General features: G+C 42.6%; 1 protein-coding gene across 2 annotated transcripts in view; it reads left to right on the top strand.

The window, feature by feature from the left end:
• Positions 1-17,921, top strand: part of LOC134863647 (synaptosomal-associated protein 25-A-like) — a 53,068-nt gene that overhangs the window by 33,200 nt on the left and 1,947 nt on the right. Inside the window, exons 4-7 of one of the 2 annotated variants that reach the window (XM_063882280.1) lie at positions 2,986-3,034; positions 10,015-10,132; positions 15,483-15,602; positions 16,902-17,046. In XM_063882280.1, coding sequence (XP_063738350.1) covers positions 2,986-3,034; positions 10,015-10,132; positions 15,483-15,602; positions 16,902-17,046 — 432 coding nt within the window. Of the gene's footprint in view, positions 1-2,985; positions 3,035-9,656; positions 9,784-10,014; positions 10,133-15,482; positions 15,603-16,901; positions 17,047-17,921 lie in introns of both variants that reach the window. The other variant, XM_063882279.1, reaches the window with a different exon arrangement.

Genomic DNA, 17,921 nt, shown 5'->3' with positions numbered 1-17,921 from the left:
GTGAAGGACACGGAGTCCAGATTCAAAAAGAGATCTGACAAGAGGAGGCCTGAAGACACGGAATAAATCACACAAGATGGACGGGATATTAAATTCCTGCTGGAGGTTTGATAAACAACAGCTCCCTCAGAGAGAGACACTGACCTTAGCAAGGCATGGGATCCACTTTGAGTTTCAAACCATCACCATAGCTTTAGCAGTCATTGTGGAGCTCGCTTATTTCTGGAGACAAGATATTAAAAACGTTGACGTTGTTCATATGATATTCCAGGAGAATGTGAACATCTGCACGAATAATTAATTCATCAAACTGGAAAATATGCTTAGGTAGACTCCTCATTTACAGAATAGCTCCCTTTTCACTGCGAGGGTGTGACCTTAATAAACACACGTACTATAAGAAGGTGTAAATAATAATTAGAATATATTCTTTCCTTACAAACGAGTGCAATTTATTCATTCAGTGGCCCAAAGAAAGACCAAACGCAAAGTAAGACGATGCATTTCAATGATACCGTCTTCATTGTGTGTTAAAATATGCAATATCTCCCAAACATCACATGACAATGATAGTATCGCTGCCATCAGAGATTACACAATACCTATCTTCATCTTCATCCTTATTGATTGATCACTAAAATGTCCGGCTCCTGCAGGTTCGAGGAGGGCAGCAGCAGAGGTCTCTTTTCTGTGACTGGATTACAAAAGATTTCTGAGACAGCGGGGAAAGATAGAAAATCAATACCAGGACCCCGTTAGTGTCAGCTGACCTCCAGTTTGACCCCCCATCCTTGTTTCTGTTCATCTTGCATGTTTCTGCATTGCTTTCTAAGGATTGTAGCCTCACCTTAAATCTCATCTGGAGGAGATCTGCTAGTTTCCAGCTCTGCCGCTAAGAAGGAGAACAAAGAAGAGAAAGAAGGATCGGTTCAAAGTATTAAATATTCATCTCCTTTAATCAGGAGAGTATTTTGGGTAAAATCGTGTGTGTGTGTGTGTGTGTGTGTGTGTGTGTGTGTGTGTGTGAGGTCATCTCATTAGACTGTGCCAGTTGGCGTGCTGAGGTATCCTGTCCTGTCGTTCAGGAGCCACGACGCCCTCGCACACCCTTTTTATTTTTTTAGTTTGTAACTGCGTGTCGTCGTATTTTATGACCTCATCTCCTGACAAAAATGAAAGCAATACCTCCGGAGGGAACACAGGGATTTGAGCCTTTGCAGACCATTTACATGCACTAAACCCTATAGAACACACAAAAGCATAATAGAGCTTCTTTACATACGCAACGTTCCTCTTTCTAACTTATATTTCTGGAAAAAACATCGACCTAAAACTATTCAACTTTGATTCTGATATCAGTGACGTTTCCAACCGTCATATTTGATGACCTCATCTCCTGACGAAAAGGAAAGTAGTTATTTACATTTCCTTTATTACCTCAACGTTCTTAAATAATCATTATCTGCAACTGTGGAGAAGAACTGACTCCAAGCACAATAACATGTCACATAAAAAACAAGCTCTGGAGGAGACATGGGGAACATTAGCGTTTGCAGACCATTTACATGCACTAAAACCTATTGATCACACAACAGGAGAGGGGAGAAAAACAAAAGCATAATAGGGATCCTTTAAATACACAACGTCCCTCTTCCTAACTTCATATTACTGGAGAAAACATTGATCTCCAACTATTAATCTTTGATATCAGTGACGTTTCTAACCCCCCTATCTCCCCCTGCTGCCACAGCAAAGGTCAGAGCCCCCTTTGATCCGCGCTGAAGCCTGAGCCGAGCGGCCTTTAGATTTGACTATCTGCCTCGGGCTCCTGCAGGACGTAAAGCTGCGTGGTCATTGTGTGCTCACTGAAGGGTGTTATCATGTGATGCAGCACAGAGAAATACATGCATGTATTTATGTGTGTGTGTTTGAGAGTGTTCCAGCTTCACGAGCCAAATCTTTACTGGAGCTTCGTCAACCAAAGCACAGAGGACACTACAGATAAAGCACACGCCGGTTGGTGGACGGGTTGATCACGGAAGGCAGAATCATATTTATACTCAAGGCTTTTGGGCATTTTGCATCTATTTCTGGACATTTTCTATTTCCCTTTACGCCTTATCATGATTAGTTGGCGGTGAAACTACATGAGGCATGGTTTTGAAACAGAGCTGTAGGAAGAAGCATGGAACTGAAAAAAACTGGAAATGTGTCAACGAATGTCTGCTCCCAGTACAGAGAACATTACAAATATAGCACCCTGCACTGTTTGCAATACGCAGGATCCAGCCTGTTTATATTCATAAGATCAGATGTACGTTATTGACCCCAAATTGGGAAACGTTTTCTGTTGCAACAGCAATACAACAGCAAGGCATTGCACAGATTAGATGTGCAGCTTTGTTGAGTTTTTCTCTACCTTTTTTTATCTTCTGTTAGATTTTTGCAGAGGTGCAATGAACCTTTATGCCCTTTTTTATAAATTGGAGGTAAATGTGTCTCTAGATGAGGCAGACAGAGCAGTAGAAATGACGTGACATGTTACAGACCGTGCATACCGGGTTTTTCACACATACTTTAAGGTCACCTATCTTGCAAAATCCACTTTTTCATGTCTCGTTTTTTTTGGGTTGTGCAACCATTAGCCAATAACCGTAGCTACGGACACAGGGTCAGCACTTTAGGAGCAGGGCTGAAACAGAGGGGTTATGGGACAGTGATCTGTTTGCTGTTTCAGCCAATCAGAGACAGGCTGTGGATATATCTGAGACCTGGAATCTATTGCTGGGAGAGAGGAGCTTTAAGTTATGACCTGAATGTTAGCAATATTTAATGTAATTGTGGACGCAGTGAATAAGTGTATTTCCAAAAATGATTTCCCTCTGTTCTCTGACCCTCTGCAGTCCGACAGTCCTGCGCTGTCACCTTCACTGACCCCTCTCATTTATTCCTCTCTTCTTCTTCTTCTCTCTCTCTGTCTGGTAGAGTAAAGATGCCGGCATCAGGACTCTGGTCATGTTGGATGAGCAGGGAGGTAAGTTATTTTGGAGAAACCTCTCAACACTGTCTCCCTTTCTGCGCCTTCAATCTGCTGCCAATTCCCCCTGGCAGAAACTCAATAATGAAAGAGCCTTCAGCGGCGTAACGTCCAGTATAACGCTGCAGACAAATTTACGGATGATAATGACCTTTATGGTTTTATAATCACTCCAGCAGATTATGTCTCTGAGCAGAGTCTTTAAAAGTCGCTGCCATCTGGACTAATGTGGATTCAATGAGTATACTGGATGTGACTGTAGAGCTGCTTCGCTGCCTCTAAATACCATGCTTAAAGCTTTGTGAGACAAACATAAAGAGTCAATCAAACGTCTTATACTTTAGATACAGCATGGCTACGGTGGCCGACAGGTGACAATGTGTTACACGCCCGAAAGACTGCAGTTTTGAGAACCATGAGTCAAAACACATGCAGAGGAAGAAACACTTTCATCAACTTTGAAACTCCAAACACGACGGAAACCAGGGGACACTAAAGAGAGACGCACCCAGCTGGAGACCAGAGGACAGTAAAGAGAGACGCACACAGCTGGAGACCAGAGGACACTAAAGAGAGACACACACAGCTGGAGACCAGAGGACACTAAAGAGAGACGCACACAGCTGGAGACCAGGGGACACTAAAGAGAGACGCACACAGCTGGAGACCAGGGGACACTAAAGAAAGATGCACACAGCTTGAGACCAGGGGACACTAAAGACAGACGCACACAGCTGGAGACCAGGGGACACTTAAGGGAGACGCACACAGCTTGAGACCAGGGGACACTAAAGAAAGATGCACACAGCTGGAGACCAGGAGACACTAAAGAGAGACACACACAGCTGGAGACCAGAGGACACTAAAGAGAGACGCACACACCTGGAGACCAGGGGACACTAAAGAGAGACGCACACAGCTGGAGACCAGGGGACACTAAAGAGAGACGCACACAGCTGGAGACCAGGGGACACTAAAGAGAGACGCACACAGCTGGAGACCAGGGGACACTAAAGAGAGACGCACACAGCTGGAGACCAGGGGACACTAAAGAGAGACGCACACAACTGGAGACCAGGGGACACTAAAGAGAGACGCACACAGCTGGAGACCAGAGGACACTAAAGAGAGACACACACAGCTGGAGACCAGGGGACACTAAAGAGAGACGCACACAGCTGGAGACCAGGGGACACTAAAGACAGACGCACACAGCTGGAGACCAGGGGACACTAAAGAGAGACGCCCACAGCTGGAGACCAGAGGACACTAAAGGAGACGCACACAGCTGGAGACCAGAGGACACTAAAGACAGACGCACACAGCTGGAGACTTTCCTTGTTTGTTTCCTCAAGTTGGGGAAGATGGGTCTTCATCTGCACGTGATTTGGCACATTCGAGTTTCTATATCTGCATCCTTTCTGAAGCTGCAGCACGTTCCTCCTGACGGAAGAGTTTGCACTTGTCGGCCACCGTGCGTCGTGACCCTGACTTCTTTCAGATCACATTCCCGTAGTTCTTTCTTTATTCTTCTGGGATGTGATGGAAGCTTTTAACAAAAGGTTGATGATGTCAACAAACAAACAACACATCTAGTTATGTTCGGATAATTAAACTACCGCTTCAGGTTGTTAGGTTTGGTGAGAGATCCTGGTTTGGATAAATATAAGTGTGTTTGTTACAGACATATATTTTAAACAATTCACCATTCCCTGGACTCATAGTCAACAACGCATTGTTCTTGCATGAAGACATCCTCTTTAGGAGACCAGGCTGATCAAAGAAGCACTTTTACGCAGCACAAAAGGGCCGTAAACCAACAATCGTGCTAAAAGCATTGATTTATCTGCTCTCTCAGACCTGGCTGCCGTGTCAGAGGTCAGCTGATTTCAGTTGTGCACAAGCTATAACTTCAGGTCATTCTGGAATTTTCCCCCCGTTGTGTCTAAGTGATGAATGGGGACAACATTGCTTAAAATTGGATCAGTATTGAGCGAGAGCCCTGCAGCGGAGAAACAGGACGGCTATATAGTGTCAGACAAGATAAAGAGAAGGACCCTACCGAGAAATACAGTCATTTAATCTGCTTTATACTTCATCAGGTCTGGGTTTCTTTTCGCATCTGACCTCCTCTTCCTCGAAAAGCATCGTTCAAGTCTTGTGTTGCATCAACATGGCAACAAATCACGGGACGCTACGGAAATCAAACACGAGTATCGATAGCCCCGTGATTCAGATCTGCTCCAAAATGTAATGACTTCTTCCTCGACTATTGCTACTTCCTTCTCCAAACGTTCATAAAAATCAGACCGGTAACTCTTTAGCAATACTGCAGACAAAAAAAGGACGAAGACACAGACATACCGAGCCAAAAACATCGAGAAATCTGAGAATTTTTTTGCATATTTGGTGTTAAAAGCACTCCAAAAGCAACAGAAAGTAATGAAGTTACATTGTCATCCCTCAGGTTACAGTCTTCCTTCACAGGTAGTTAGTTATTGTATTGCAACACCTTCTAAAAGTAACCCAGAGTGCAATCGTATCGCCATAAACAACACTTCAGTCGCGTGCACAGCTCCACGCTTCACAGAGCATCCTAATTGTGCTGTCAGAGGAACAGATAGCCTGTTTCCTTTCCCTTTTTCTCTTCCCCCTTTCCTCCGGTCTTCTTCCCTCCGGCAGCATCACTGGACAGCAATCAATTCACAGATTTAAATTACCTCTGCCTCTCAGCAAATGTCCTCTTAACCCGATCCCCCATCTGTCTCCTGACCTCTCTACTTTTCGTCTCTCACAGTAACGACGAAGCCGTCTCCTCGTCTTTATCCTTCCCTCTTGTTTTAAAATGACAGACATGATGTTTACATCAAGATGTCCCTCTTATGTTGCCTTGAAAGAAAGAGAAAAGCCTCGTAATTAATAGCTTTCCGTGCTCGGGGTAATTAATACTGCCTTGTTGAGCTGAGAGTGTAACTAATCCCTCTGCCCTTCACACACTCACACACACATTGGAGGAGATGTTTAATTCCTAGCAGTGATGTATTACCTCTGGAGGAGCAGCTAATGAGTCCTCCCTGCTCGGCTGTTACATGCATGTTGACCTGAATTACGCTTCGGTCGGGGCTGATGGATGCCGCTACGCCTCTCTGCCTCCACCAGCAGCAACTCGCAGTGTTTTATATAGGGGAGGAATATCCTGCAGGTTGAAAATGCACTAGCAGAGTGGTTTGATTTACGATAAAGCTTAATGCATTTAACTCACACGTGGAGATTGCATTTATTCCATGTGCATAACTTCATATACACATGGCTTTAAATCTATCTGGGGACTGTGAGTTCACGATATGAGACTTCTTGGAGGTAGATAGAGGCATAAAATATCACACATGCCTTAAAAATCATGAGTAAAACCTTAAAGTGAATCTGGATGTTAAGTAGAGCAACTCGGGGTTATCTGATCTCTATAATTTGATCTAGTCAACAGTCTAGTTGCAGTATATTGTATATTTTGAAGTAAAGGGTGCATAAAAATAGTCAATTCTTACAGATACAGCTAGCCTTCCAATCTGAAAACTGATTAAAAACACACTTCTATTCACACAGCAACATCGCCATATTACCTTTTAGCATTAGCGCTGCTGCTAGCTGTTAGTTCACTTTAATAATTTGCGCAATCGTTAAGAAAAAACCGTAGTACAGTGCCGGAGAGGCGGGAACGGAAAGGGCATTATTACTTATCAAAGATTTAACTAACCACACCTGTGTTACTCCTATTGCTCGTTGATTTGAATCAGCTTGTAATTGGTTGACATGTGACAGGCTACGTGAGAGGATGGGAGTCGTTCACACGGTAATCCCGAAGCTGAGGAGATAAACAATGCCTCTCTCTTCCTCTCATGTTCCTCATCAACACAATCCCTCCCTCTGCCGGGGTTACTGCCAAAAGGGCATTTAGTTATCGTTTAAATGCTGAATATTAATCCCAATCCTTCCTGTGGATCCTCTCTCCTTAGCTTTTAACAGATGTCAGATTGGCCTCGTTATTCAGCGGTCTGTCTTTATTTAACTGTCTTTGTTCCTTCGTTCTTCGCCTTCATATGAGTAGTATTTTTAGTCTCTGTGTCTGTATTAAATTAGACGATCAAGCTGTTTATCTGACAATCCGAGGTCGAACGTTTCTGTGTTATATTTTAGGAGAGGCTATAGATATCTCAGCCTCACCGGGTTTAGAAACTCATCTGACTTCTTGAACCCGGCAGACGGGTGTGCAGTTTATAGGCTCCAGCCAAGGTTGTAATTTATTTCCAAATTAAATTAAAGGGATAGTTTGGATGTGGGGTTGTTCAAGGTACATATGTATGGTCAGTGAATGCAGAGTTTGGAGGGAGGGACAGAAATACGAGCACAGATGCATCCTGCTGTGGACAGGGCAGCAGCAAAACTCATTTTTGACACATAAAAACGGTCAAAATCAGTTAAAATTTTAGCCATATTTAGAAGGTTTTCATCCCCAAATCCGTAGTCTTCCAGCGGGAGCCTCAATGGAGTCTGGTACATTTAAAGAGAGCACAGATAGCTGATTGAGCCTCCATAAACATAGACTGTAAGGCTGTCTAAAGGCAAGATAAAAAGTCTAAATGACACTGAAACTGATGTTTGCTTTCTTAGAGATCCTTTTATTTGGGTTGCTAAAATGTGTTTTGCTGAACCCACAGTCGTGCATAGCTTAGTTTCCTGAAGCGTGCTAACTGCTCTCTACTGTAGGTTGCACACTGAGTGGGAACATATACCCAATTTAAACCGTCCAGCGATCCCTTTAACAATCTACTGCACGGTCAGATCTGCAGCAGTGGTTTCTATGAATCTGCAGCCAGTGTTATATGACCATCTGTGTCCTCTGCGCTTTAAAGTGACTAATCAAACCTTAGCGGTTGTTTCTGCCCGGAAGACAAAGTGGCCCTTTCCCCTGATGGAGATTACTGCTATCCTGTCCTATAACCATTAACCAGCCGGGGAGAGGATATGACCTTGAACCAGAGCTTTTTATAGCTCTGTGCGCTATCCACCAGTAAGGAAGCGGCTTCTGGAGCCCAAAGGGTGCTTTTAATTACACCTAATTCATGATTTGTTGCTCGTTTATTCAATTGCTTCGGATGCTCGGCCTGCTGTAGTGCCCCTCTGATGTGCAGCTGTTTAACCCTTAAATGGTTTCTGTTAGGGCTGCGTACCTTAGCATAACATCAGGTACAGGTACAGGTACATGTGTTCAAAAACGTACCCTTAATGTTGAACATGGACGCAATGATTGTTCCATACTCATGTGGAGTTGTCTCAATCTTGTGATGACGGCGTAAAGGTTAGGCGTTCCACCGCTGCACTGAATGGGGGCGTTACAGAGGTTGCACCTTGCGTTCTGGCCCCTGAAAGCTTTGTTACGTGATCCCAGACCTTACTGGTCTTCCCACGTGGCATGACAAACAAATTCACTCCGCGCAGTCCTCGGCCTTTAACTTACGTGGCAAAATTACACAAAGCAACAAAGGCCGCCAATGCCAGCAAAGGAAAATGGCTGACCTGCTTTTGAGTCTTTTTGACCAATCAGAACGCTGGATCAGCCAAGCTCTCGCAATGTCTCGTGAGACTGTGGCGAGAGGATCTCAAATCAAAGATGGCTCTGGTTGTAAGTTTCAGCGCGGCATTTTACGTCTTTTCCAGAGCTACATTTTCATCTTTGTGGTAGGATTTATGCATCTTCAGTCACAAAATAAGCACATACTATGTAAATGTATATCGGTACAGTACCGGTACTTCATGATGCGGTATTTTGGACCTGTACCGAATCGATTTTCACGGTACAGTACCGGTACACAGCCCAAGTTTCTGTATCGTGGAGGATAAAGACATTTGACAAGCTGTTTAAAATGGATGTAATAACAGAGTGTTATAGGTGTAATAATGGGTGTGATAACCGGGGGAAAATGGCTGTAATAAAAGTGCAATATGGGTCCAGTAACAGTTTCATACAGGTGTAATAACAGCCTAACATAGCTATAATATAGGTGTAATAACAGCCTAACATAGCTATAATATAGGTGTAATAACAGCCTAACATAGCTATAATATAGGTGTAGTAATAGTGTAACACAGGGGTGTATTAAGGTGTTACAGTGTGTAATAACAATGTGATATGGGTGTAACAACTGGGGGAGAATAGGTTTAATATAGGTGTTATAACTGTGTGAGATGGGTGTAATTATAGAGAAATATGGGTGCTATAGGGGTGTTAAATCAGTGTAACCAATCAATGAATTTACTAAAACATGTATACGTGAATACTCATTTAAGGGTTGAAGACAGAAGCATCGGATGCAGGTAGAATACTTCCTGAGAGAAGCAGTGCGATGCTTTGGATGGAGGTAGGAAACCAAAGCTGGAGACTCAAAATAGATCCATAAACACCACTAACAAGTCTCTCTGTGAATGCTCACTGCCTGCTTTGCCCTCTGCATCTCGCCAACTGTTGCCTCTTTGCTCCGTAGCGTAGAGCGCCAACCCACCCGTAAAAAAACCAACCTTTTAAACTTCACTTCACTGCCTCTCATGCCTTTGTCCTCACCAGAGCAACTTGACCGTGTGGAGGAGGGCATGAACAAGGTGAACGCAGACCTGAAGGATGCCGAGAAAAATTTAAAAGATGTAGGACAATGCTGTGGGCTGTTGCCCACTGTATGCCCCTGTATTGAAAAGTAGGTACCAGCCAGGGCCCCCGAGCTCTTGCGTGTCCAGTGCTGGTGGTGGTGGTGATGTCTGATGTCTCTCTTGTCACAGTCAATGTCTTTTTTTGTCTTTTTCTCCTTTGTTTGCCCTCTCTACTTCCCCCCTTCCCTTCCTACAACTCCTTCCTCCTCTCTCTTTGTCTTCTCTCTCACGTGCTTTCGTTCTTTTGCTGGGAAAAATGACAATGTGTTGGTAATCAGAACAACTGGAGCGTATCGAGGAAGGGATGGACCAAATCAATAAGGACATGAAGGATGCAGAAAAGAATTTGAACAATCTAGGACAGTTCTGTGGTCTATGTTCATGTCCCTGTAACAAGTAGGTGCTGCCTGTGTCGCCCGACTGCATGTGTTTCAGTGCCTGCCTTCCTGCCTGCTTCTGGTGTGTAGAGACAGGCCCTTGTAGCCACAACAACACACTCTCGGAGCAGGCAACCAGCACCTCATGCATGTGTGTGTGTGTGTGTGTGTGTGTGTGTGTGTGTGTGTTGGAGTTATGGGTGTGCATGCATGAACAACACACACATCTGCACAACGCCACTTTATTTGCTGTTTTCATCAAAAGCCCTTCATTCATTGGATGAGACATTCTCTTTCAGCAGGTAGCAGCCTCAGCGTGGATCTGGAAAATTGCATCCGCTGCCCTCCCCCCCTCTCCTTTAACCTCACCCATAACCCCACCCTCACCCTGCAGCATAATGCATCATGCTGCATTCAAAGTCCAACCAAAGAATAATCAACTAGTGGCCTTCTCTGCTAAATTACTCTTTTCAATTTCGTCCATTTTTCTGCAAAACTTTGGTGTTTTAAAGTGTTTTTTAACTTAAGTCTTACAAATAGCTCTTTTAAATGAAGACATCCACCAAAGTTATATTCATTTGTAAAAGAAGAAGTGTTTACCTTGTATTACAGCAGGGACGTGCACAGACTGGTTAATGCTCCTAACAAAGAAAGGACCTAAAGGCTGTCAAAAATGCTCATCCCTCTACAAATACATATAAACATTCAGCATCAATGAAGGGAAAACGTGTTTTTGTTTTACCCCAAGAACACCGGGATAATCTGCTTTATTTTCCTGCATTCATTTCAGCAGCCGTTTTTTTTGTCCATGTGTTTCTGGAGGTTTTGTTCCTGCATTTATTATCGGACGGACCATGTGCACGTCTCTGCATAACAGCACACAGCTGATACTGATACTATCCAAGCGATGTAATATCTTAGTTTGACATTTTGCAAAATCTGTCCTGCAGAGAGTCTGATGTTGATACCACTCTCCAATTTCTAAATGTTAGCTTAGCACAAAGACTGGAAACAGGGGGAAACAGCTAGTCTGGCTTCTTTAAAGGTAACAAAATCCACCTACAAGCAGCATAAAGCTTATTAAATATCTATAAGTAAATAATATATCTCGTGTGGTTTTACCTCAGAAGCCAAACAGGCTAGCTGCTAGCATCAGCCAGCTTTGTACTAGGCTAAGCTAGCTGTCTGCAGGTGCTACAGCCTCATCTTCAGAGGTGCATCATTTCGTTCTCTGCAGGACAGCTCCAACACTCTTTTTTGAAACCTGGTTCATTTATTCGTGTTTGCTATTTATGTTCCCAATTTAGCCTTTAGCATAGGTCAGGGTGCGCTCTGATTTCAGATGTGAGGTGATTTCATTAGTTAATGACAGCCAGTAAAGGTATCCACTACAGGACCAATGATTTAGCCCACAATTTGAAAATAAAAATGATATTTTGGATGTTCTGTTTTTTTTATAAGGTACATAGTCAGTCTACCTACAGTAAAATGACTATAGATAATGCAATGCATTGTGGGATATGTAGTTTGGAGGAACAGGCTGGAGTCCTGCAGTGGACAGGGGCACCACAAAAACTAAATTGCTTTAAATCCTGCACACCATATCCTATTTGAGTCCCTTATAAAACCCACTCAGACACATCCAAACTGTCCCTGAAAACCTTCCCCCTCCTGCATCTGTTCTCTAAAAGCTTTCACTTGAAGCTGGATTCCCGATGCCGATCAGTCTGGCTGAACCATGGCCCCGGTCTGAGCGTGGTACACTCCTGGACAAAGACTTGAACTGTATACAGCTGTTATTATCTCAGAGCTATGGAAAACACAAGTGGCTGACAAACCAAGAAACACAAACGTTACCCGGGTTATTTTGAGCTGGGGGGTCTGCAGCAAGATGTGGCTCGAATCGATGCCTTGATTCTAATGCAGTATTTTCCGGGTGTTGAATATGCTGGGTGTTTTTCTTTTTCGAGAAGGGGTTCATTACACATATGTCAGACCTTAAATGGTGCATATTTAAACATTTTTAGGGATGCATAATACTGGATTTCTGCCGATAACCATCATGCCTACTGTTTCATGACCTGGGTTATTTATTAAAACCTGGACGCCCGTAGACTGTGTTCCTACGAGACACATTGGCAACCAGATGAAGTGCAAACTGAACATGCATTTTGCTTAAGTGCACAACAAATACGCATCTATTGTTAATCTAGCTCTAATATAGCCCTTATTTATGTCCAAAAATACGGCTAACAGATGACTGGTATCTAGCTTTAATGTTTGTAATAATGAACAGATTAATAAGGTCATAGTTACTCCACACTGGAGACAGTCTGCACCTTTATCTGCAGGAATGCTCGTTCTGGGCTGACGCTGATATCTCATTTCACATCTTTTATCAGCAGATGAATATTATCGTGCATCCCTGGTTTTGTTGCGTTCACCTTGTCCAACGTCCAGTCTGGATTGTAAACACCCAGAAGACACTTTAACAGATCATTCTTTCCCCCAAAGCGGCGCTGAGCAGGATGATCAGTCACACTAATCTGCTTTATTTGCATCTCAGCAGCGTTTGTTTAAAAGTCACCTCCTGATTGGCTTGAACTTCTTGTTTTATGTATGAAGGTGTGTAAGGAGTGTGTAAGGAGTGTGTAAGGAGTGTGTTAGGAGTGTGTTAGAGCCTCCACCTGTTGGGTTCAGATCTTGTCTCTTCTATAGCTCTCTGGTCGCCCCGCTCATGAAATGTTGTGTGATCCTGTGGTTTTGTCTCATCTGATCTCTTTATGTGAAGCTTCAAATAGCATGGACATAATTCTGGCTTGTTGTTATCACCTGGAGCACCTGATGGGTCGGGGTTCCTCCTCAACACGCTGAAGCTGCACAGTAGGTCTCCTTTAATGGACGAGCTGTTTAGTAATTTAAAAAAAAGTCCAGGATAATGTCCTGAAATGTCTCGTGTTGTCCAAAACTCAACATATCTTTTAGTTTTATGTCATTTAGTAGCAATTAAACCCAAATAATCTCATTTATGAAACTAATCAAATATGTTTTCATTCAATTCTTAATTTTGAAATTAATCCAAAAGTTGATTAAACAATGAGTTGTTTCCTTTATAAACCTATACAAATGTCTAATAGTGTTTCCCAAAGCCAAATATTACGACCTAAAATGTCAAATGTTGTCCAAAACTAAAACATATTAAGTGTTCTGTCTTCTAGGAGAAAAAAACCCAGAAAATGTTCCTATTTTTGAAGTTGAAATCAAAGAATGTTCCTTTCTTTCCTTGGAGAATAACCCGTTGTGACTCGTTTGGATTATAGGATCATGAAACATGTAAAGGAGTGTTTCCCAAAGCCAAGAATTCCATCCTAAAATGTCTTATTTCGTCAGAGTAAACTGAAGAGTAAATAACCCAATATTCACATTTTGAAGCTGAAATCAAATCATTTAGCCTTTTTTTGACTGAGAATATAACCTGCTGTGACTTTTGGTTGTTAAGTTATACAAAATATAAATGAATGTTTCCCAAAACCAGAGAAGACACGCTGAAATGTCTTATTAATCAATTCAGTTTTCTGTCATTTAAGAGAAAAGAAATCCCGTTCAAGAAGCCGAAGAATTCTGCCTGTTCTTCCTTAAAAAGTGAATCCCACCCAACTCAAAGTGTGCAAAATCATTTACTATCTGACGACTCGTCGATGACTCCTTGCAGCTCTGTGTCTTTCAACTAAACCTGACGACCAAACACAGCTTCTTAAATGCTCTGTCTTCACGGTGCTGTGCTCAGTGGAGGCCTCCGCTCATCAGGTTCTCCATGCATCATAAAACAAACGGAGAGAAGAATTAGCTTTGTCTATTTGACTGTATACAGTGTCCCCTGCTCACCCATCCAGATGAAATGAAGGGCTCATCACTGATAACGCATTAACTCTCCTGCATGCTAAGTTCACTTCCTTTTTCTGAAACTGATCTAACTGTCCGGCTTTCTTTCAGTAGAAACAGCATGTGTCCGATCCTGCTCCTCTTCACATGTTCTCCCCTCCCCACGTTGTGTTTGATCCGCCTTGCATGTCCTCTCACTCTGCATATGTGTGTGTGTGTGTGTGTGTGTGTGTGTGTGTGTGTGTCCTCTGTCATTATGTGTTCTGTGTTTGTGCGCTCCTCTCTGTGGGCTTCTGGGAGGTGGTTTTCTGGAGTCTTTTATTTGAGAAAAGGACCGTGATTACTCTCTAACACGAGCCACATGAGAGCGTGTTGTGCTCTGACTGAATTGATCTGCATGTTGGATCAATTATTCGCAGACTGCTAATGCATGTTTGTATGTGTATCATGCTTTTTAGAGGGCCGTGTTATTCAATGCATTCAAAACATATAATTATGTATATGTTTACAAAGTGAATCGCTATAAAAATATGCACTTATACACACACTGCAGTGCACACACACACACACATAGACACACACATACTGAGCAGCGTATTTAGCATTCACTTGAGTAAAACACAAATTATTAGCATGAAGATATACTTAATATATATAGAACATACTTCAAGTACTAAAAGTAGTCGTTGTGCAAAATATTTATATATATATTTGGGATTTGATATGCGGATAAATGTTTGTTATCACTTTTATGTGACGGTTTTTAAAGTTGAAGCAAATTTGACTTACTTTTATAAACTGCTGTAGCTGAGATATTACAAATTGATCATATTTTGCATTAATAATCTAAATGTATAACTGAATCAAATAAATATAAAGTATCTAGTAAATACTTCATTACATTTAAAAGTTCCTCATTCATAACGATTCTTAACTGTTATTAGCTAAATATACTTAAAGTGTCTAAGAAGTTATTATGCAGAATATTGTTTCTAATATATAAGATTATATACATTTTATTTGATAAAATAATTGAACATAATTATCCTGTTTTCATCCCAAATGAATACATTTTTAGAGCAGGATATTATTTTTGTTTGATTGATAGTTTGTGTCACTGACAAAACCATTCAATTAAACAGTGATTAAGCAATACTGTGCAGAGATGTAGAAGAGCACTGCATCATATCTGCTTATTATGTGTTTTCATATGTAAAATAAGGGTGTTAATTACATTTAGTGGAGCAAAAAGTACAATACTTTCCTCTGAAATGATTAAATGGGAACTGTAAAGTTGCATTAATATGACTCAAGTAAAATACCTTAAATGTGTACTTAAGTACTACTTCATTAAATATACTCAGTGACATCACACCCACATCACAACCAGTGTTAACTACACGCACATATATATAAATACACATATATATGCAGGAACACACAGTACTGCAGTTACTCTGCCGCTGACTGGAGTGTGTGTGTGGCAGGATCAAGGGCGGGGGCCAGGCCTGGGGGGCCAACCAGGACGGAGTGGTGAACAGTCAGCCAGGAGCCCGAGTCATGGACGAGCGCGAACAGATGGCCATCAGCGGGGGCTTCATCCGCAGGTAAGCTTTGTGTGTGTGTGTGTGTGTGTGTGTGTGTGTGTGTGTGTGTGTGTGTGTGTGTGTGTGTGTGTGTGTGTGTGTGTGTGTGTGTGTGTGTGTGTGCAGTGTGAGATACTGTAACACACACACGCATCTATAATTACAGGGAATTACATATGGCAGCTATCCAGGAATAGTTGCACATTTTGACCTTTGACTTTACACCATGATGATGGAGACTTTATAACGGTGTGATTATCCCACCGGTCCCCTCGGTAATGATTGCATTTACATCAGAACAATAAGGAACACACTCTGCCTCAGTCTGCAGCTAGAAGACGTCAGCGTTCATGAGAGAAAGTGTTGTTGTGTATATTTATATAGCACACGTCTCTGACAATAGTCCCAGGAGAATGATCAGGGTTTCTTTATCCTGCTGGGGATTTCCATGGTGCTGAATGTTTAGCAGTATAACAGACTTCAATAGTGATGAACCAGTTAGTGTGTCTTATCTTCTAAGGTCAAAATATTAGTATTTAGAGACCCACACTCACTGGGGCCGTTTTAGATTTTAAAGGGCCCCATCATGCTCCTTGGGGTTCTCCCTTTCCTTTCCTGTAGTGTGTTGTAAAGGTTTGTTAATGGTCTGCAAAGTCCCCTCTAGAGGGAAACACTCAGTGATGAGTGTATAATAAACTGTGCAGACAAAATACAGACAGCCAGACCCCATAAAACCAGCAAAACCATCAAAACCATCAAAACCATCATAACCCTTTGATCCCACTTTCTGCTGTCACTTTAGTTTCTTTCTTTTTATACATAGTGGAGTTTGGAATACATAATGAATGAAGTGTACCCCTCTTTTGTGTAAAGGAGATGGGGTCTCTAGGAAATCAGGTTCTAGAGCTACATCCCATGTCCGTTAACTCCCTGGTGGGAGGAAAGCACGAGAAGAGAGAGGAGTGTCACGTGAAGCGACGTCCGCCTGTGATAAAAACTGAGGAGTGATTCCCTTCAGTTTAGTATGTGTCTTCACTCCGCTGTTTAACTGCTCTCATGTTGAGATGCATCAGATTAGTGGATGCACTGCAGCGTCCAATCAGTGACAGATACACAGTAAGGGGGCGGGGCGAGTGGCTGAGGATTTCACAGACGGATGTTCTGGTTGTTCCTCGGTTATTATCAAAGAGTGGATATTAAGTCAACATAATATGAGTCTGTTATAACAAGACCATCCTCCTCCTCCTCCTCCCCCTCCTCCTCCTCCTCCTCCTCCTCCTCCTCCTCCTCTCCTCCTCCCCCTCCTCCCGTGGGTCTAAGGGTAACGGATGACGCCCGGGAGAACGAGATGGACGAGAACCTGGAGCAGGTGGGCGGGATCATCGGGAACCTGCGTCACATGGCTCTGGATATGGGCCAGGAGATCGACACCCAGAACCGCCAGGTCGACAGGATCATGGAGAAGGTACGGCCCGACCAGCGTGGAGGAAATCTGGTTACATATTTTTACTGGGGGGAGAGGGTGTGTTTTTTGTGGAGGATTGTGCACAACCTCCCTTAGTTTGTGGGGTAGGAAAGTAATATTTAACTCAAGGTGAGTGGAGATATCACTAAGGTATAAGCTCCAAAATATAAACTTATGGATCAAGAGAAGAAGTGACAATCAAGAAGAAGTTCTGTTGAGATAATCAAGAGGCTGCAGAGGCATATATCGTGTGGGTAAAATAAAAGGCACAAAATCTAGGATAAATGGTAGCTTATCTAGAGTAGCCTATTCATCTGATAGTTAGCACAGATTGCACGCTCAGCAAATGTAGCCGAGCTGATTCTGAGCAGATTTCACTGGTGGAGCAAATCTGGTTCTAATGCCAAAGGACAAAATCTGTATTTCAAACATTTTGATTGTGTACTTTGTCTTTGAGTTCAGGATGTATTTATTCATAAGAGGATAACTGTTACAAGATTTCCCATAGCAGTGACTGAGATTACAGTCTCACTAATTGCTCTGCAAGTCATAATTTGTGCAAAAACATATGCATTATCAACTTTTTGGGAGAGATTTGGAAACGGTAAGGTTTGCCATGCCCCTCATTTTAGTCAAATAAATAAACAACTCCAATGCCTAAAATGTTAAATACACAAGAAGAAGAGCCGTCAGAAACATAGCTTACTATTTCAGTTCCTTTGTGTGCCAGTTTACTAAGCGTGACTTCACGTCTCCACCGCTAAGCTAAAGGCGGCTAATGTTGGGCTATAAAGGAACTACAGCACGGTCACATGACTTCAGGTCACCACCGCTAAGCTAAAGGAGGCTAATGTTGGGCTATAAAGGAACTACAG

The sequence above is a fragment of the Eleginops maclovinus genome, chromosome 4 (genome assembly GCF_036324505.1).
Source record: "Eleginops maclovinus isolate JMC-PN-2008 ecotype Puerto Natales chromosome 4, JC_Emac_rtc_rv5, whole genome shotgun sequence".
NCBI classification, from domain to species: domain Eukaryota; kingdom Metazoa; phylum Chordata; class Actinopteri; order Perciformes; family Eleginopidae; genus Eleginops; species Eleginops maclovinus.
The sequence above is the reverse complement of the archived record's forward strand: the minus strand, read 5'-3'. Positions and strand labels throughout refer to the sequence as shown.